This window comes from Mustela putorius, unplaced genomic scaffold (assembly GCF_011764305.1).
Source record: "Mustela putorius furo isolate JIRA1106 unplaced genomic scaffold, ASM1176430v1.1 tig00537227_pilon_pilon_pilon, whole genome shotgun sequence".
Taxonomy (NCBI): Eukaryota; Metazoa; Chordata; class Mammalia; order Carnivora; family Mustelidae; genus Mustela; species Mustela putorius.
The window spans coordinates 37,978,854-37,999,758 of record NW_025422368.1 but is presented as its reverse complement, the minus strand read 5'-3'; the positions used below and the strand labels follow the sequence as shown (position 1 = coordinate 37,999,758).

Sequence of the window (20,905 nt, the reverse complement as noted above, 5' to 3'; positions counted from 1 at the left end):
CAAATTCTATGATTTCTTTAGTTACAAAAGTACTTTTATAACACTGTAATGATTTCTACATTGTTTCAATCTATATTGCCATTTCAGGGTCAACAACTCAGATTGTTTATGTTAACAGGTTGTTACCATAGGAGTTATGAGACACAAGTCTAAAAACACGTTTTAGTTTTGGTTTAGCTTAAGATTTATTTTCAAGTGTCTTAAGTTTTCAACAACATGAAAAGAACAAAGGAAATTTTTACAAAATATGGTCAGTTGCTATGACTAAATCCTGTACAGCTTGTGACTAAGTTTTTCTTTTTTCTGACGATCAGGTAACACAGGTTACGTGTGAATAGGAGATGCTATCTTTCCTTTTCACGGAAATTGTGCTTGATTCTTTGACTAGTGCTTCTTTTCTCTAATACTCCAGAAATCAACTCCTTCATTCAGAATTAGTATTATTTCAAAGATGACCATGCCATTATCTTTCAAAAGATTATTCAGAATATGTAGTAATGACTAGAGAAAACAATTGAGAATATTTGCACTTGTTTGCTAGAGGAAAAAAATGTAAATTAATAGTTCAGGGGCTCACTTCTGACTTGAGACATATCGACCTTTTTGTTTTTTCCCCAAAGTATAGTGTCAAAATGTATCAAGAATCTGAATGGACATTTTAAGTTAAAAAAAAAAGTGAGCATATTTCTGATCTCATCCTATGCATTTCCTTAGTATAGTCCAGTAATTAAAAGTAGTCATTCTTTCTAGTTGTGTGATGTAAGTTAGGATTATCCTGGAAAAATACTAGCAAATATTTTTTTGAAGGTTTTTATTTATTTATTTGAGAAAGAGAGATAGTGAGCGAGAAGCAGAGCAGGAGGGAGGGGTAGAAACATAAGCAGACTCCCCACTGAGCAGGGAGCCCAATGTGGGGCTCAATCCCAGGATCCTGGGATCATAACCTGAGATGAAGGCAGACACTTAAGCAACTGAGACACGCAGAACCACCCCTACCTTCCTGGTAGCAAATATTTTTTAATAATTATCCAAGAGGAAAGGCATTTCAGGATAAAATAAGAAATCAAGAAAAAAATTAGAAACTATTTGTAAATGAGCACAAACATAAAAAATTGTAAGATGCTAGTAAAGCAGTACTTGCTGAAAAATTTATAGCTCTAAATACCATGTTTAAAAAGAAGAAAGATCTTAAGGTTTATAGTTTTCATCTTTCAAAATTAGAAAAAAAAAAGACAAGTGTAATCCAGTGTAAGCAAAAGAAAGGAAATGGTTATGATGAAACTGAAAAATCAATGAAATAGAACACAGAAGAACTACAGTAGGTCAAGAAAAAGAAAAGGAATAAAGGGTACCCAGACTGGAAAGGCAGGATTGTAGGTGATTTGTAGAGAATACCAGAGAAAATAGAAAAAAGTTGTTACCTTCAACAAATGAGTTTGCCAGGTTGTAGGATATAAGATCAAGATACAAAAATAATAAACTTCAGTGTGTAATTCACATAATATACAAGTATTAACCTGAGAATAAAGTTAATTATCTCTAAATTAATCTGTAAAGAGTCATAGATCTAATATAAAGCCTTAAACTGTAATAGTTCTGGAAGAAAACAGAGGAAAATCTTTTGAGCCTGAGATAAGTGAAGATTTTTTAAGATACAATCCCAAATGCCTGCTACATAAAAGAAAAAAATATATAAATAAATTGGACTTCATCAAAATTAAGAACAGGCTTAGAAAGATGCTCTTAAAGAAATGAAAAGACAGGCCATGGACTAGGAAAAACATTTTTTCAAATCAGATTTCTCATAAAGGACCTGAAGAAAAAATATATTTTACATCCATTATATATAAATATATACATTTATATTTATTATATATATTACTCAAAACACAATGATAGTAAAACAAACAATTGAAAAAAAAGAGTTGAATGGCACTTCACAAAAAAAGATATATGGATGGTAAATAAGCACATGAAAGAACATTTTCATCTTTAGTCATTAAGAAAATGAAAAGGAAAATTAGAGACTAGGACATGTACAAAGTCAAAGAGGTTGCCCACATTAAGTGTCAGCAAATGATGCAGCTGTTGGAACTCATATGATGTTGGTGGGGGAACAGAAAATGGTACAATCTCCTTGGAAAACAGTTTGTCTCTTTCTTAAAAAGACAGTGACATTAATACATCTAGAATAAATAAGTCTGTGGTAACAGTAAGTAGATTAGCAGTTTCCTATGGTTTTGGGTAGGCAAGGACTCAGGTGGAAGGGGTGTGAGTGATTGCTAATAGCTACAAGGTTTTATGTTTGGCTTTACAACCCTGTAAATATGCTAGAAAACATTTTAAGCTGATGGACTTTGTGGTATGTAAATCCTATCTCCATAAAGTTATTTTAAAAAGGTAGCATACGCATTTCATATAACTGAACCATTCCATGCTTAGGTTTTTATTCAGGAATAATGAAACATATGTTCATACAGACACTTGTATATGAATATTCATAGCAAATTTATTTCCAGCAGCCAAAATTGGAAATAAGCCAAAGTCCAATAATCAGTGAATCGGTTAAAGAAATTGTGGTACATTCAGATAAGACAATACTATTCAGTGATAAAACAGCAATGACATCTGACATATAAAATACCACCAATCAGTTTTAAAATAATTGTAGTGAATGAACTAAGTCTATGAAAAATAAGTGTATACTTTGTAGTTCAATTTATATAAAATTCCAGAAAATTCAAACCTAACTACAGTGATGGAAGACATAACCTCATGTCTGAGGTGGGGCAGAGAGATTTGGGAAGATCACAGAGGAGCAGGAGTAAACTGAAGATAATAGATATGTTCAGATGCATATATATATCAGATTTATAAATTTGTATTCTTTAAACATGTATATTTTATGTCAATTATTCCTCAATAGATCTGTTAAGAAATTTAAGTATAAGAGAATATGTAATCAATCAACTAATATACAATAAGTTATGTTTCTGTCACTAGATGAGCCCCTAAGAGCTCCAGAGAGAATTTTTCTAAAAGGTGGGTGTTTTTCTAGTATATTCCCTAGAGGTGTTTCTGCTCAGATAAGACTGATGTCAGACCACAAGAAACTAAATCGAACCAGACAGTCCCAAGATGACAAAGTGGGCCAAAGTTCATTATATTCCCTTATTATATTACATTAACTTACCAAAATCTCCTCCTCAAAGGCATTGTGACAGGAAGTCCTTGACCAAATAAGTAAGAAAAAAGTGCGGCTTACCTTCCTAGAAATCATGTCCTCCTCCTGCAATCTGGCCAGCATTAAGCACTGCTGTTTTGCCCCGCAGCCCTGTCATCTATGCTCCTCCACCTCTCAGAAGAAGGAGCCCTTAGAGCACCTGTTCCCCTTCTACATTCTCTGGCCATTGAATAAGTTATCTGCGTGCCATCAAATAATGCTTTGTTATTTGACTATTTGGCAAATGGTATTGAATAGGGAAGGAAACTTCTAGCTCCCTAATTGTCCATGCAGTTCTGTGGCTCTTTTTCTTTCATTTTTGCTAGGATGTACACAAGTTTCACGTTTGATTATCAGTAAATCTATCCATTTTTTTTTAAAGATTTTATTTATTTATCAGAGGGGGGGGGGAGAGCGAGCACAGGCAGACAGAATGGCAGGCAGAGGCAGAGAGAGAAGCAGGCTCCCTGCCGAGCAAGGAGCCCGATGTGGGACTCGATCCCACATGACCTGAGCTGAAGGCAGCTGCTTAACCAACTGAGCCACCCAGGCGTCCCCTATCCATTTTTTCATTATGATTCGTGTCTTTTCTAGATAATTATAGAAAGTCATTCTCTATATAACTTATTTCTCCCTCTTGAATCTTTTGATCAAGCTTCCACAGGACTAAATTATTTAATGGTTGTCCAAAGACCACTTTGCTCTGCTCTCTTCATCTTGGAGACCCTGAAGTTCTTAGTGCTCATTTTGATTATTTTACCCATCAAAATGTTTCCTTAATAACAAGTAATTAGGAATATGGTAGTACAGTATGCACAGTAAGTGATTGAAAAGGTGATTACTCACACATTAGTAATCACTGGTAAAAAAATTTCTCCTAGGATCAAGAGAAACTGAAGACTTTGAGATGGTATAGAATAGATGTCTTTGGGAAAATGTGTGTGTGTGTGTGTGTGTGTGTGTGTGTGTGGTGTGTGTGTCTGCTTGTTTTGAGAAATGTTATAGTTATTTATTTAAGAGACTGTAGAGATCCATTCTTTTTTTTTTTTTAAGATTTTATTTATTTATTTGTCAGAGAGAGAGAGAGACAGCAAGAGAAGGAACCTAAACAGTGGGAGTGGGAGAGGGAGAAGAAGGCTTCCTGCGGAGCAAGGAGCCAGTGTGGAGCTGGATCCTAGGACCCTGGGATCACTACCTAAGCTAAAGGCAGATACTTAATGTCTGAGTCACCCAGGTGCCCCAAGAACCATATTCTTGATCCAGTTCTACTTTAAGTAACTTGTTCTCTCTGCCTCTTAGTTTCCTCATCTATGAACTGGCAATAATAGCTGTCATAGAGTGGTTTGTCCAAATACTCAGAAAAATTTAAAAAAATAATATCTATAATTTAAATAAGTGATATAAATAATAAAATAGCTGTTTTTATTATTTCAAAATAAGTGAATACCTACCTCTTCTTTTTCATTTTCTGCCTCCAGTCATAAGTGTGTTTGTGTAAATGAACTGCACTTTGTACCAACTGGGCTTTGTCAATCCCACTTGTGTATTTGTTTACTCAACACATACATATTTTTAAAGCTACATTCATCAAGTGTTCTACTAGATGATGTAAATCCAAAGACAGAAAAGAAATGATCTCTGCTAATTACACAGAAATGATCTCTGATAAGCATAAGAATACAAACAATTCTTAGTTACTGAATGATCTTGAGCTCAATCTTAGCTTTTTATTTTGCCTTTTTTTTTTAAGATTTTATTTATTTATCTGACAGAGATTGGGAGATCACAAGTAGGCAGAGAGGGAGGCAGAAGGAGAGGAGGAAGCAGGCTCCCCGCTGAGGAGAGAGCCGGATGCAGGGCTCAATCCCAGGACCCTGAGACCAGGACCTGAGCCAAAGGGCAGAGGTTTAACCCACTGAGCCACCCTGGCTTTTTTTTTTTTTTTAGGTTTTATTTATTTTTTGACAGAGAGGGACACAGCGAGAGAGGGAATGCAATACAGGGGGAGTGGGAGAAGGAGAAGCAGGCTTCCTGCTGAGCGGGGAACCCAATGCAGGGCTAGATCCCAGGACCCTGGGATCATGACATGAGCCAAAGTCAGATGGTTAATGACTGAGACCAAGCACCCTTTACTTTGCTTTTAAAATTGCTTTAAGTTCTATTGCCATAACATTGTTAATGTCATTTTTAAGTCATTATCACTTTTCTCCTTTTTTAAAAAATGCCTATTTGTTCTCTATTTTGCCCCACTTTCCTCCAGCCTTTTGGAGGATAGTCTCTTCAGGTAAACACACTATTAAAAGAACTTCTTCTGGGGCACCTGGATGGCTCGGTGGGTTAAGGCCTCTGCCTTTGGCTCAGGACATGATCCCAGGGTCCTGGGATCGAGTCCACATGAGGCTCTCTGCTTCATGGGGAGCCTGTTTCCTCCTTTCTCTCTATCTGTCTCTTGTGTCTGTCCAATAAACAAAAAAACACCTTCTTCTTTAGTTCCAAATCTTCTCCCTTTCACAGCAAGTCTTCATAATATACCTGGCTTCCAATTAGTGAGTTTGCTGCATCATATCCACTTAGATGCATACTGGTCTAATTTATTATTTTTTTCTGTAAAATTTCGAATAAATCACAAAAGCCTAGAACATACATGATGAAGTCTTAGGTAAGCCACAGTCTTCAAAATATGCTGAGGAAATGCCAGAACCACTGCAGAGAGGAAATAAGTGCCCAGCAAAGGAAGAGACTGTGGTTGTACTTCCACAACTTCTTTTCTTTGATGCAGAAAAATAATTTATAGGTCTGTACACAGCCCTTGGCAGATTGCACCAAATGTGTCTAGAATGCAAACACAGGATCACCCTTGTTCTATCCATCAATAATATACATTTAAAACCTTTATCTCTACTATTTTCCCTACTGTCACAATAGAAATAGTATCTTTGCTTTTATAAAAAGCAAACCCAGCCACTTGTACCTCTGGAACCCATTTTACTCTTGACTTGACTCACTATATATTTTTTAAAAAAACTCCCATGACCAGACATATTCCTCTAGCTACTATCTCATTACTCCTCTCAGAGTATACTTGTCAAAAGATTTGGCTAAGTACACACTCTCAAATACTTCACCTTCTGTTCTCTTTTCAATATGTTTTCTCTTCTCTTCATAAAATAAGTTCTGATCAATGTTACTAATGATTCTATCTTGCCAGATTCAATGGCCATTTTGCTATACTTGTGTTTCTTGAACTTTGTGCAGCATTTAACACAGTTTACCACATCTCATTCAATACAAAATTTCTTCTGTGGATTTCTGAACTTGTCTTTGTATTTCTTCTTCCATCCATAGCTTACCCTTCTCAATCTTACCTACTGGCTTCCATCCCTCCAATTTTTTTTTTAAGATTTTATTTATTTATTTGACAGATACAGGTCACAAGTAGGTGGAGAGACAGGCAGAGGCAGTGGAGGGAGGGGGAAGCAGGCTCTCACTGAGCAGGGACCCCCATGTGGGGCTCGATCGCAGGACCCCAAGATCATGACCCGAGCTGAAGGCAGAGGCTTAACCCACTGAGCCACCCACACATCCCACAGTCCCTTTGTTTTAGTTCCAGCTGTCAAAGTTCCTCAAGGGACAGGACTCAGCCCCCTTTAAGCACTTTTTAGAGCTCATTCTGCTTCATGAACAGTTCTTTTTCCTGACTTCCTGGTACAAATATCTGTCTGCCTATATGACATTTCCCTCTAGATATCTAATAGGCATCTCAAACTTATGTCCAGAATCAGATCATTCTTTTTCCAATTATGTCTCCTTAATCTTTTACTCCCAAGTCTTTTCTATTTCAGTGGAGTACAAGGGATTTAAATTTTAGGACAGTGAACTTATTCTGTATGATATTATAATGGTGGATTCCTGACATTATGTTTAAGTCAAAACCCACAGAACTTTATGGCAGAAAGAGTGAACCTTGAGGTATGCAAATTAAAAAAAATAATTTTGGAGGCTATGGTACTTCAGCATGAAATGCAAAAGCTGCTAAAAGACTTTGACTGTATTGCAGAGGTATGAAGCAGCCTCATTGAAGGGTGTGGAGATAAAGTCTGTGTAATCTTAGAAATGTGTCATCTTAGCTTTTAAGACTAGTAACAAAAGGAACTGTACATAGCACTGTCAATGGTAATTTCCCACAGGGTATGGAATAAAAATCCTAAAACCACAAAATATATATACTGGAATTGAATAATTAAGTAAATGAATGGTGATGGTGGTAGCCATGTTTCTCATTACTGGAACAGGAGGTAATAGAAATGCAAGGGTAAGGGTTAACATGATCCATGTTATAATTTATTAAAGTTGGAGACATCAGTGTGAACTCATGGAACCAACTGAAGCAGTTCTGATAGCCAAAGCTGGGGCAATGGGAATAACAAAATAAATAAAGTAGCATTGGATTATAACAGAAAATATCAAATAAATATGAATCAGTTTTACTGATATAAATGCTTGATAAAGAAATAAATGGGAGATTAGACAAAAATCACCTGTAGATTTCTAAATAATTCATGTAGAAACTCTGTTGTGAAAGAGAAATGGTATAACTCTCTACTTCTTTTTTTTTTAAAGATTTCATTTATTTATTTGACAGAGAGACACAGCGAGAGAGGGAACACAAGTAGGGGGAGTGGCAGAGGGAGAAGCAGGCTTTCTACTGAGCGGGGAGCCCGATGTGGGGCTCGATCCGATCTCAGGATGTTGGCATCATGACCTGAGCCAAAGGCAGACATTTGACAACTGAGCCACCCAGGCACCCCTAACTCTCCACTTCTTAAATGTGGGCTGTACATATTAACTTCCTTTCAAAGGGTACAGTTTGGAAATGGAGGAAAAAAGAGTAACATTATAGTACATAAACCACAAACACTACTACAGTCAAGTGATCAAAATTAACAGCAGTGATAAGGAATGTTGGTAGTATGCACTCTTTTTTTATTTAAAAAAATTTTTTTTCATTATTTATTTATTTGACAGAGAGATCACAAGTAGGCTGAGAGGCAGAGAGAGAGAGAGGGAAGCAGGCTCCCCACTGAGCAGAGAGCCCGATGCGGGGCTCGATCCCAGGACCCTGAGATCATGACCTGAGCCAAAAGCAGAGGCTCAACCCACTGAGCCACCCAGGCGCCCAGGTAGTATGCACTCTTTATAAATTGTGATAAGAATGTCAATTCTTCTCTGTGATCTTCCTCCAAAAAACTTTACCCTAAGTGTAATGATGAGAAAAATATCAGACTACCCTGATTTGAGAATATTCTACAAGCTATCTGACCCACTTTTCTTGAAACTGTAAAAAAAAACAAAACCAAACATCAAAAAAAAAAAAAACCCAAAAAACAAAACAACAACAACAACAAAAAATCCAAGGAAAGAGTGAGATAGTGTCAGCCAAGATTATCCGAAAAGACGTGAAGAATAAAGGTACTGTGGTATCCTGAATGTGGTCCTTGAATAGAAAAATGTATTCAGGAAAAACTAAGAAAAGGTGTTAGTTGAAAAATGAATTAATTAAGGACTTTAATTAATAGTTATGCATGAATATTGATTCATTAATTTTGACATACCATACCAATGTAACATGGTAATGGTAGGAGAAATTGGGTATGATGTATATGGGAACTTTCTCTACTACTTTCACAGTTTTTCTTCCAGTCTAAAACTATCCTAAAAGGAATAGATTATTTAAAAAAGATGAAACTCAACTCACTCATGAATCACATCCTTTGTGGTTTTCAGCATTGGGTTTATTTCAATGCCACAGTTTGTAGAGACTGACTCTGCTTTTGATCAGGTAATGTCTCTCTTTCCATCTCATTCAAATATGGATTATTCTATTTACAGGATGTTTGGACAGACACAGAACACAGAGAGATCAATGATGCAGAAGCCAAGAAAGCATTCCTATCATTGCCAACACAAGTGGGCACGCAAAGGTAAGGACTCATAACCCTCCATTAGACCACAGATTGTAATACAGTTAGAATTTTCTGTGGGTCTTTTAATCCTAGACTTTTAATGAGAACTTTTAAGAACTTCAACTAGAATCTGTTAATCAGAAAATGTTTTATCTTACTTTTAAATGATGTTTATATAGATCTTGTTAAATTGAATGTAATGGGTCAGATTTGATTTGACCTGGGTTGAAGATTTTGAAAGTGTTATAATGCTATTTTATTAAAGCAAAGTGTGTAGTTATAAAGGTTAGCATCTGAGATTTGTTTCATGAATTGATATAAATATAACTCCTATTTCAAATAAGGTTTGAGAAGATGGCTGCAATACTCACTCTTGCTTATGTTTCTCTTTTTGGCACTCATTTTTACTATTATTCAATTATTTTGGCATTACTTATATTTTCCTTCCCAGGTTTTATTCCCATTGAATAATATCTGTGTCATTCAGAAAAGACCTAAATGAAGGTAGTTGACAAATTTCAGTGGCAATTGTTTGAATAACCAGCTGATCAACTAATAATCCACCAATTTCATTGTTTGTGAATTGTAGTTTTTGAATGGAAGTGTTACATAAGAAGGATATTTAATAAATAGGAAATAAAACATATTAACCTCATAGCATCAATAAATCCAATTCTTTAAAGATAATTAAGTATGTGTTCATCTCAAGGTAATTTAAACAGAGATTGTATGTTTCTTCCCCTACTTAAGAAAATTTTACATTTCTATGATGTATTTCAAGTTTGTTTTAAATGACTAAATGTTTCAGAAGGAAAAATTATTTATTACAGATTACCCTAAATGTCCCAAGTGGCATCGCACTGCTCTGAGACTAAGCTGTACTGTGCTGGTTATACTCATTGCCACAGTCATAGGACTAACTACTTGGGGTGAGTAAATTGAGAGCTGTATGTTCAACTAGAGAAGTTTACCTTTATTTCTCGAACTTTTCCAGAATCATCTTTCACACTTACCTAACATATTCTTTCATTATTACTTAACTACATTAGTAATAAATGACACAGTTGATAATTTGTAGTAAGTAGTTTTTTATATGAATACTTTTACCCCTTATACAGAGGAGACAACAAACTTAGAAATTTAGAAGCCTATTCAGCTTATAATTTTAATTAATTCATAAATCGTGTGGGTTTGGTAGTCACAATTCTATGAAGTGAAGTTTTATATTTTGGTAAAAGCACTTACTTTTATGGAAGTTGATTATTTGGCCCTTAAATAAAATTTTTGGACTTTGGAAGTAATTTGATATTTTGAAGTTTTGACAAAATCTATTGGTTGTTTGAAAATTTAAGGCCAATTTAACTTGAATTATTCATAAAATGAGCTCTACTTCAAGAAGAGTTATGGGTAATTATATGTTATTGTTTCTGTTTGTTGTGACCTTCTTTTTTTCTTTTTTCAAAAGAAAAAGGGAGAGGAAGAGAGAGAATTTTAAGCAGGTTCCACACTCAGGACAGAGCTCTATATGGGGCTTGATCTCACAACCCTGAGATCATGACCTGAACGGAAATCAACAGTCAGACACTTAACTGATGGAGCCACCCAGGTGTCCCTCTTGTGACCTTCTATGTGTTAGAAATTGAGATAAGCATTTTACATACATTACTTTTTAGTCTGGAGTCAACTCTAAGTTCGTTAAGCATTTTCCCCTTTTATATGTGAGTGAACTGAGAAACAGAAAATCTACATAACCTGTTCAAGATCATGCCAAACAGACACAAATTTCAAAATATTTTAAATTTTGCTTAGATGATTTTTTATTGTTTTTTTTTCTACTTACTTTTTCATAAGTAGATATCTACCGAGTTTCTAAGTTTATTCATGTTTTGTTAAATTATAGGGTTGAAATCCTATAGACAGATTCATCAGCCACCAGTGTGTGCATTCATTTGTAGTTTTGTTTTAACGGATAATTAAAAGGCACAAGCTTATATTTGTAGAAATCTAATTAGTGTTACTACTTTCCTTCACTTAATAGTAAGTCGCCTAAGTAGTGAGAATGGAACCAAAGATTGCGATTGTATAAATATTTCTCCCAGGAAACAGCAGAACAATACAAACTTCACAAGTAAGTGGTTATATTTCATTTTATTGTAGGGGAGGAAAAATTTTCCTCTACCCTCTTAAGTTTGGTACCAGGGTGCCTGTGAATTAACCTGTCAAAAGACCAAGTAATAGGAAGAAAGGTTTATTTGCAAACAAAACAAGTAGCTTGCTCTACCAGGGTTCAGTGAAAGGTTTATACACCTAGCTTAGAAGGAGAAAGTGAATGGGAAGAAGTGGCCTCTCTGGGAAAAACAAATATATTTCTTTAGGAAAGAAAAATGGCCTCTTCAGGAGAACAAAGTGTAGATAATAAAGTGAATAATAGTGTCTGTATACATAGGTGTGAGTAGTCTTTCCTTCTTTGTAGTCATAAAATTCCTCCAGAAAGGGGATTTATGGTAGAGTTCTTAGTCATCTTTTTTCTTTTTTCTTTTTTTTCTTTCTGGGAGTAAACCACTCCAAAGAGGAATTTATGACAACCTCTTATTTCAGAAGATTCTATCTTTAGTCAGATAGGGAAGCTCAGAGGAAGTTTCTTCCTGAACCTGTTGATTATATTAGGCATATACAAAATATAGAAAGTCACTAACTCCTAATACCTTCACCAGTTATAGGAGGTTTTCAGGCAAAGCACAGGGTGTGGTTTTTGTAAAAATTTAAATCCATGCCTTCTCCTTCGGTAAGTTTTCTAGAGATTTTGGTCATCCTCTTCTTGTTATGAGTGAAATCTCCATCTACAAATGGAGATTTCCCTTGTAACTGTAACTGTCTATTACAAAATGATAATTTCTACTAGGTTTTTAGAACTTCTGTGTCTGCATTTTCTTAAAAACAACCATCTCAGCATAAACCTCATGCCAGGGAGGGATATTTCGGGGTAGTATATTTTGCTCTCCTACGGCACTCTTGGGCTTCAAACTCTCCAGTGAATTTCTGTAGTCTCAGGGCTATAAATCTCAGGACTGTAAGTCTAAGCATTTTAACATTGTCTCCCTCTGAGACTTGATTTCTTACAATAGCAGTCTCATTTCTCACAATGCAACTCTCCACTTTGTGCTCCAGGCTAAAGCAAAACAAACCTCAATATGGTAATAAAATGCAACATAGTCTCTCATCCTCAATTCTTTGTTCATTACTGATCCAATCCATTTCTTTTGCATATTTATCTCTGTTGTGACTTCATACTCTCTGAACCCTTCTAACACACACATAAATACACAAACATAGACACACACACACAGAGTTCAGACTATAATGCTGATATCATCTGGTAAAACTACACATAGTTGGTTTTAGTTACATTTCTCATATAATAGGAAATTAAAAATAAAATCACATACATTGGATATTTATATGCTTTAAAGTAAAAACTTTGTAAACTGGTTCTCACTTTGTCCTTTTATAAAAATTAGTGTTTTTTTTCTTACTTATCAATGTTTATTGTAGAATAAGAAAATTAACTTTTTCTCCCAAGTTACAGCTATTTTCCAAGTAAAAAATTACCCCAAACTATAAACTTTTGCATGGTCAAAATACCATGAATTATACCAAAATATATGTTTAGATCTTAGGGTAAGTTTGGATAATTAATAAATGTATTCTAATTAAATATTGATGGTCATAGGGAGTGATAGAAAATAGCATGAAAAATATAACCAATGTGCATGCTTATGTTGGCACTTTTCCCTTAAGACTTAAGTCTTTATATCACATCTCTGTAATAGGTCAACTCATTGCTTCTTCATTATAGACATTTCTATATTGCTCCCCATACATTACTCTTCTGGGTTCCTCTCGACCACTTGGAAGCCTTTCTACCATGAAGGTCCCAGAACTAAAGCATTAAAAAATTATTTGCTGTTTTCATCTCATTGTCTTTGGCATATCAATAATAGTCTCCCACTTTCTAAATAACTGTACTTTCCAATGGGTGGATTTCTTTCCACTTTACCACACTGACAAGAGCCTGGTTTTTTTTTTTATTGCTGTAGTATGTGAATTTCAGGCAAATAAATAGAAGAGTGAAGTAAATGATTCATGTTTTGTTTTAGAGAACAAATGCTACCACAGCAAAGGTCGTGTCACAATAAACATCTAAATAAGCACAAGACCTTAAAGTCATTTATTTCTGTCAATAATTTACAATACCAAATTTCAGTAAAATGAAAATTTGTCCCTAGCTTTAGTCTGAGGTGTGTTTTGAAGTATTTTTCCTAACCAGTGTAGTTAAATCTAGTTCATTAATATTTCAATGCCCATGTTGTTATGACTTATAAAATAAAATGCTCTGGGAAGAGTGTTGCAAATATCAGGGTAGTTTGCTGATTCAAAACAGAAACTTAGTATATGAAATTTTCTACAAGTAATATGATTCCTCCTACCATCCCTCAAAAACCTTTACCAGTGATAACTCACTTTTGTACAGAGTATTTTATAATTTACATTTTCATTTCATTTTATTTAATATATCAGACAAGTTTGCACACAAATTTGTAGGCATCTTAAAATATGCATTACTTAAGATATACAAAAGTTCAAATATTTATTTATTTGACGGAGATCACAAGTAGGCAGAGAGGCAGGAAGAGAGAGGAGGAAACTGGCTTCCCACGGAGCAGAGAGCCCAATGCGGGGCTCGATCCCAGGACCCCGGGATCATGACCTGAGCCGAAGGCAAAGGCTTTAATCCACGGAGCCACTCAGGAGCCCCAAAAGTTTAAATAGAATGCAATTAATACTTATGTACCTATCACTCAGCTTAAAATATAAGAAATTATTAGTTCACTTGAAACCTGTGTGTACCTATTTTTGTAGATAAGTTTATTTTAATGCCTATTTCAAGTTTTTCCTTTTCAGAGATACATGGCAGGTTATTGGGGTGACGGTGAACAGTTTGCTTTACAAAGTTACTAATAAAACATACTATGAAATACATATATTTTTTGTACCAACAAGGGACTATGAAAAGGATATATATGTATTATTTTTTCCATAGCAGTTTTCTCCTGATGCCTTTTGGAATCTCCTTTTTAGTTTAAGTTTTCTTATGTCTTACCACTTACTATATTAGCAGTATTAATTATAACCTTGAGTAAATTACTTAACCTTAACCTTTGTCTTCCCCTTTATACTTAAGTTTACTTCACCTTAACTTTAGTATCTTTATTTACAAAATGAGGAATACAAAATTAATAATTATATATATCTTATACATTTCTTTTAAGGAAAAATATTTCACATATCTGTGAGCATGACAGGAAATTGTTTGACATGTGGTAATTACTCAGTAATTATGAATACTTCTGGCATTTATTTCTTCTAAAGACTATTCATCAGTGGAAAGGGAGTGCTTTTCTTAGAAGTGGGACAAATCTTTACTTTTAAGGGAAAAGTTTACAAGATTAGTGCAAACAATTTTTTGATGTTCAAATCTTGCTTTTCTATTTCTTCCTATTTTTGCATTTCAGCAAAACCAAAGCTAAACTTATGTCCTAGTAACTGGCTGCAGAAAAAGGGGAAATGCTATAATTTTTTTAAAAACTTTAAATCATGGACCGATAGCCAAAAATCCTGTTTAATAATGAAATCACATCTCTTGATGATCCAAGACAAGGCTGAACTGGTAAGAGCTAATTTGCTATGAAAATTAGCCCTTCTAAAGCTGGAAGAAATAAGTAGGTTTTTAAAAAGATTTATTTCTTATTTATTTGAGAGTGAACTAGAGCAGGGGAATGAGAGAGAGAGCGCGAGAGCGGGCTTGAGCAGGGAAAGCGGCAGAGGGAGAAGGAGAAGTGGACTCCCCACTGAGCAGAGAGCCCATGCAGTGCTCAGTCTGAGGAACCTGGGATGATGATCTGAGCTGAAGGCAGAAGGTTAAGGGGCTGAGCCACCCAGGTGCCCCCAAAGTAGGTTTTATAATAAAAGAATTATACTGCTCTTAATTATGGCCATTTATTGAATTCCTAGCAGATGCCAGGCACTGTCGTAGGCATGCTATGAATGTTAAACTTAGTGCTCACAATAACTTTGAGATAAGCAGGATTTCCCCTATTTCCAGAGGACTCTTCAGAACTTGGCAGGTTGTAAAACTTGCCTGTTTCACTCAGCATATGAATGACAAAGCTGGGATATCAATGCCATCCTTCCGTAGGACTTCTTGGAAAGAAAGATTCTCTTTGCACATTTTCAGTATCTGGCAATATTCTGAGTACCTTGGGTAGGGAAGATGGACTCTTTAGTTTTGCTCATGGGTAGGATACCGTAGGTACCAAGTTTCCCCAAGACTGCACATTGGCAACAGCACGCTGGGAATAGTTCTTGCTCCTTTAAGCCGACCTGTTCTTCCCTAGGTTTGCCTTCACATCCTCTTTGAGCCCCCTCAGCAGTTGCTGTTCAACCACCATCCCCATGAATTCCATTAAGCACCACATGCCTGCACATAATATATGAGTCATGTGTTGTGAAATCCTTCCTATATCGGTCTCCTTCCCTAAATATATAGAAACTTCTTAAGGCTTCTTAAGATTTTCCTGAATAAGGAGATAAATATCAAGACTTAAGTTTGGACAAAAGTCAGAAGAGGCTATTTTAATAGGGTTTAACTCCGTCTTTTCATAGGATTTCATACAGAATAATATACAAGATGGAATCTATTTTTGGATTGGGTTGAACATCACACACCCACAAAAGACATGGACCTGGCTGGGTGGCACCCCACTGAATCTACAGTTGTGAGTATTTAACATTTGAGTCTCTCAGCAGCCGTTTCTCTTGAGGATTGACTAAAACCCCAGATAGCCAAATGGTTCCATAGACTGCAGACTTTGACCTTTGTTAATGTGTGAATGATTAGGAAATTTGCCTTAGAGAAATGAAGTCTGCTAAGAGAATTTATTTTATTTGGGCTTTGAATTTATCTATAATACTAGAGGTAGAAATGGAAAATTGTAGGTAATGAAAATTCTCCAAGTTTCATTTCTTTGAAGTATTTCTTAAAAGTTTACCAAACAATCCTTATTTTGATTAGTAGGAAGACTTCAATTATTGGGAAATATTATGGAATATTTTGTACATAATACAAATATCATTTGATTCTTTTTAAATAGTGTCACCCAGTCGGCATTATGTGTATCTATTTTTATGTACTTCATTCATTTCTGTTTGAATTCCATGGATAGAGAGTGCTAAAATCTTTGGAGGTTAGGCATTAATCCCCAAAACACAGGCAGAAGCTCCTGGGGGTCCAGGGTGAAACTTTCTACTCTAGGCATCCAGGTTCCAGGAATTATCAAAAGTTAATTACACTTCTTGAAAATGTGGAATTTTGTTGTGTCTCTCAAAGAGATGTGAAGTTAAGGGGTTTTAGGAAGACTATAGATGCTTTGGAGTGATAGTCTGGGTGAGGGTAGGGGGAAAAATGCTCTGAAACAGAGAAAGTCACTTTACAAATGAATATTTTTATCCAGAGACTACTTAAAATATTTCTTGTTAAAATTTAAACTCCATACCCACCCATGCCATCATACTCTGTATATCAAACACTAAATTAATTTTAAAACTTACCATACTTAACATTAATTCTTCTTTTTTTAAGATTTAATTTATTTATTTGGCAGAAGGAGAGATAGATAGATAGAGAGAGAGCGAGCACTAGTAGGGGGAGGGGCAGGCAGAAGGAGAGGGAGAAGCAGACTTCTCAATGAGCAGAGGCCCCAATGCAGTACTCGATCCCAGGACCCTGTGATCATGACCTGAGCTGAAGGCGGATGCTTAACCAATTGAGCCACACCCAGGCATCACAGCTTTGATTATTTTTAATAGAAATGTATCACCATATTTTTAAAGTGATGCGATCCACCCACTTGAAAACTTGCTTAGAATTTTTAATTTGCCAGTTTGGTTTTTAAAATTGAGGGGTTTTTTTCTGATTTTTTAATGTGCCTTGTGGCTTATTTGTTTAAGACAAGAGAAGTTGGCCTAAAATATGGAAAAATAAACAAAAAATATGGAAAAACAGAACTTAGGGGAGTTTTTCTTCTTTTGTGTACAGGGTAAAGTATTTGGATATACCCACATATACACAAATGTGTGAAAATTCCCTTGCTGAGGTGTCTATATGAGTTTAAAACATTTATAAGTGAGGAAGACTTTAACTCCTTCCCTCTTACTGTCTGGGATTACTGTTGCCACATTTAACATGTACAGTGTAGATACACCATTCATTCTTAGGATCTCTTATAGAAGTAAGGAGGCTTCTTATAGGCAAACAATGAAGGAATATTTTTAAAAGGTGTGACACTTGGGATGTGGGTCAGGAAAATGAAAAGGGTAATAGTTTAATTTTCTACGGAAAATTGATTTAATACTTTTTGAAAAACATACATATTTTTAGATGTGTTGATATTTCTAAATCTTAGAATGATAAATATGATATTGTCTGTTATAAAGTTGGTATCATTCCATTGTTGCAGATATTCAAAAAATTGAATTGAGAATCTTGGAGTAATAAAATGAATTTTTCTCCTAAAAGGGCAGGACTGTCCTCTGTCTTAATCCATTTGGGCTATTATGACAAAATACCACAGATTGGGTAGCTTACAATCAACAGAAGTTTATTTCTTACTCTTCTGGAAAATGAGTCTCCAAGATCAAGGCATCAGCGTGGTCATGTTGGTAGGGCCCTCTTCCTGGTTTGTAGCCAAGTGAGGACATAGTGGAAGGGGTTAGGGATCTCTCTGGAGTCTTTTTAATAAAGAATTAATGAGGGTTCCACCTCATGATTTAAGTGCCTCCCAAAGGCCCCACTTCCTAATTCATCACTTTAATGGGTTATAATTTTTAACATATGAATTTTGGGGGGAACACATACTTTTAGACCATACCAGATAACAGTCTTCTAAGATCTTTATTTTTTTGTATGATCACATGGAACTGGGAAACCAGTGCCTCTTATTCACATTTTTATTTTAATTCCATACAGCCTTTCCATTTAAAAATGACCATTTTTGTTTAAGAAACTATTTGGAGCAACTACCTTTATTAAAGAAGTCATTTTTTAACAGCTGTTCCTTGTCTGAGAGAAAACATACAAAACACACACAGTTATGTTTTCAGCTGAATGAGAACAGAATGCTTGTTGCCTTTTCCACAGATTTCAAGTCCTGGGCCAGCCTGAAGATAATGCCTGTGCTGTGATAACAAAGAACGGTGTGTTTTCCGAAAAGTGTTGCAATCAGAGTTTCTGGATTTGTCAACGCGCGCTTTCTGCAGACACTGACCTCTAAAACTGATCCCAGTTTATCCTTCCTGTAAAAACCATTCAAAAGGACTTTTTAATTTATGTATTTTGTTGAAACACATTACTTTTACAACAAATATGGTGATAATGATGATAATGGTGTTGATTTGTGTCACTCTCAATTCAGGCAATCAGCCTCAACTCATCGCCCTAGCTCTACCGGGTAACTGGTGCTATATTTCCACAGCTATCTCCTGTGCATTTTAGACACAGCTGTCCCTTTGTCTACTCAATAATTCTGTCCCCAGGGCACCTGGGCAGCTCAGTCTGTTAAGCTTGGGCTCTTCATTTGGGCTCGGGTGATTATCTCCGGGTCATGGCATTGAACTCTGTGCTGGTGGAGGGAGGAGTCAGCTTGGGATTCTTTCTTTTTCCCTCTTCCTCTGCCCTTTCTCCCACTCTAAAAAGTAAATTAACTAATTAATTAATTAAAAAAAATTTCCTACACTCTCATTCACCATTAGCAAAGGAGCTTTTTTTTTTTTTTTTTAAAAGAAGCCATCAGATAGATGATACATTATTCATTGACTTTCTACTACTGAGTCTACACAATTGTCTGCATCTTATTTCTTTTTCCTCACTCCCTATTTCCAACAAAGGGGTATCCCTCTGTCTGTCTAAATAAAATTTCTAAGTGCTACATTTGGGATTGCCTCTTTTCATTTTTTTCTAGGACAGTCCCTCCTCTATCATCTCCATTCTGGTCCCTCTTTTCTTCTGTCTCCTTTTCTTTCAGCAACAAAACATGCAAGAGCACAAGAAAATTTTCCCTGAACCACATGTGGCTTCCAGTTTCTGCCCAGTTTCTCCCACCTCTTTTAAGTCAAACCTCCTAGAAATTGTTTCTACTTGTACTTTCCTCTTTTCACCTCCCACTCCAGGTTCTTCTAAAATCTGGTTTCTGCTTTTCCTATTCCACTGTTCTCGCAACGTCATAAATGCCTTTCCTCTGGCGAAACACAATGATGTTCTAGCTTTCATTTTAACTCTCAGCAGTGTTGCTCATTATTGACTTGTTCTTTCTTCTAGAAATATTCTCTAACCTCAGCATCTATGACACAATGCTCTGTTGAACCTGTATCTACGTTGCCTGCTGTTGCTCCTCAGTTTTTTCTGGAGGATCTCTTCTTTCTTCTGATCTCTTCAGTACTGACATTCCTCAGAGTTTTGGGTGAATTCTCAATCGTACACAATTCTTGGCTAAACTCACCCACACTGGAAGTTCTATTGTCATAAATTTATTGGTAACTTCCAAACCCATATTTCTAACCCAGAACTTATTATAGGTCTTAGCCACTGGACATCTCTAACTGGACACCTCAAAGCCCCTTAGCCTTCACATGTTAAAATGAAACTCATTAGCTTAGCGAATGACAGCAACGTGCCCATTAGTCCAACCAGAGTCCTTGGAGTCAACCATGACTTCTTTCTTTTCACCCATGATATTCAAACTCTCATTTCAACCTGTCAATTTTACCACATAATTATTTCTGAATTCATCTACGTATCTACAGACTGGTCCTGTGGTTCTGGATTCCCTCAACACTTGTTTGTCTGTTTCTAGCTTTCCCTGCCAAAGTTCATTCTCCATATCATGACCACAGAGATTGTCTAAATCTGATATCAGGCCACATTACTCACTATATATTTCTGTGTAGGGGTTTTTCCTTGCTTAAATCTTTGACCATCTCTGACCAGACCCTTTGTGTCTTGGTTCCTCTTCACTCTCCCCCCACACCACCATGATTGTAATGAAGCAGATAACCTAAACTTTATTCATTTTCTCAAATGTGTCATGCTTTCTCTTGCCTCATATCTAATCATATGTTTGGCTTGGCTTGATATGCTTCCCTTTCATTTCTCCTCTTGCTTATGTTTGAGAAGGCTAGTTAAATGCATTTGGTGGAAAATATTTCCTTAACCATTCTCCACTCCAGACTAAATTATATGCATTTGATTTATATTCTCATAGTTTCCTGTACATATCTTAACATTTAATATCCTATTATTGGACCATTGTTTAATTATTTGTATTTATTAAACTACTTTAAGCTCTGGAAGGACATGATCCTCATTACTGTATGGGAGAGACATGGTGCCTGATGCATGATGGATGATAAATAAGTACTTGTTCTGTTTTTGAGATTATTTGTAACATTTTATTGTTTCCCCAGCACAGCTTCCTATTTGTACAGAGCTTCCCTGCTTCCCTTAGGCTCGGTGATCATTATCTGCCAACTCTTTTTTGTTTTGTTTTTTTCAATAAAGGTCAGTATTAGGTATACATGAGCTAATAAATGACATTTTCCAGGTTTA

The 20,905-nt window shown here is 35.7% G+C and overlaps 1 protein-coding gene across 4 annotated transcripts in view; it reads left to right on the top strand.

Annotated features, from left to right (window-relative positions):
• Positions 1-20,905, top strand: part of LOC101681526 (killer cell lectin-like receptor subfamily F member 2) — a 25,161-nt gene extending 4,256 nt beyond the window's left edge. For 2 of the 4 annotated variants that reach the window (XM_004779711.3, XM_013049544.2), the window contains exons 2-7: positions 9,113-9,204; positions 10,017-10,115; positions 11,225-11,314; positions 14,760-14,914; positions 15,910-16,022; positions 18,443-20,905. In XM_004779711.3, coding sequence (XP_004779768.1) covers positions 9,114-9,204; positions 10,017-10,115; positions 11,225-11,314; positions 14,760-14,914; positions 15,910-16,022; positions 18,443-18,575 — 681 coding nt within the window. In that variant the 5' untranslated portion in view covers position 9,113 and the 3' untranslated portion in view covers positions 18,576-20,905. Of the gene's footprint in view, positions 1-8,344; positions 8,404-9,112; positions 9,205-10,016; positions 10,116-11,224; positions 11,315-14,759; positions 14,915-15,909; positions 16,023-18,442 lie in introns of those variants that run through there. The other 2 variants (XM_004779712.3, XM_013049545.2) reach the window with 2 other exon arrangements.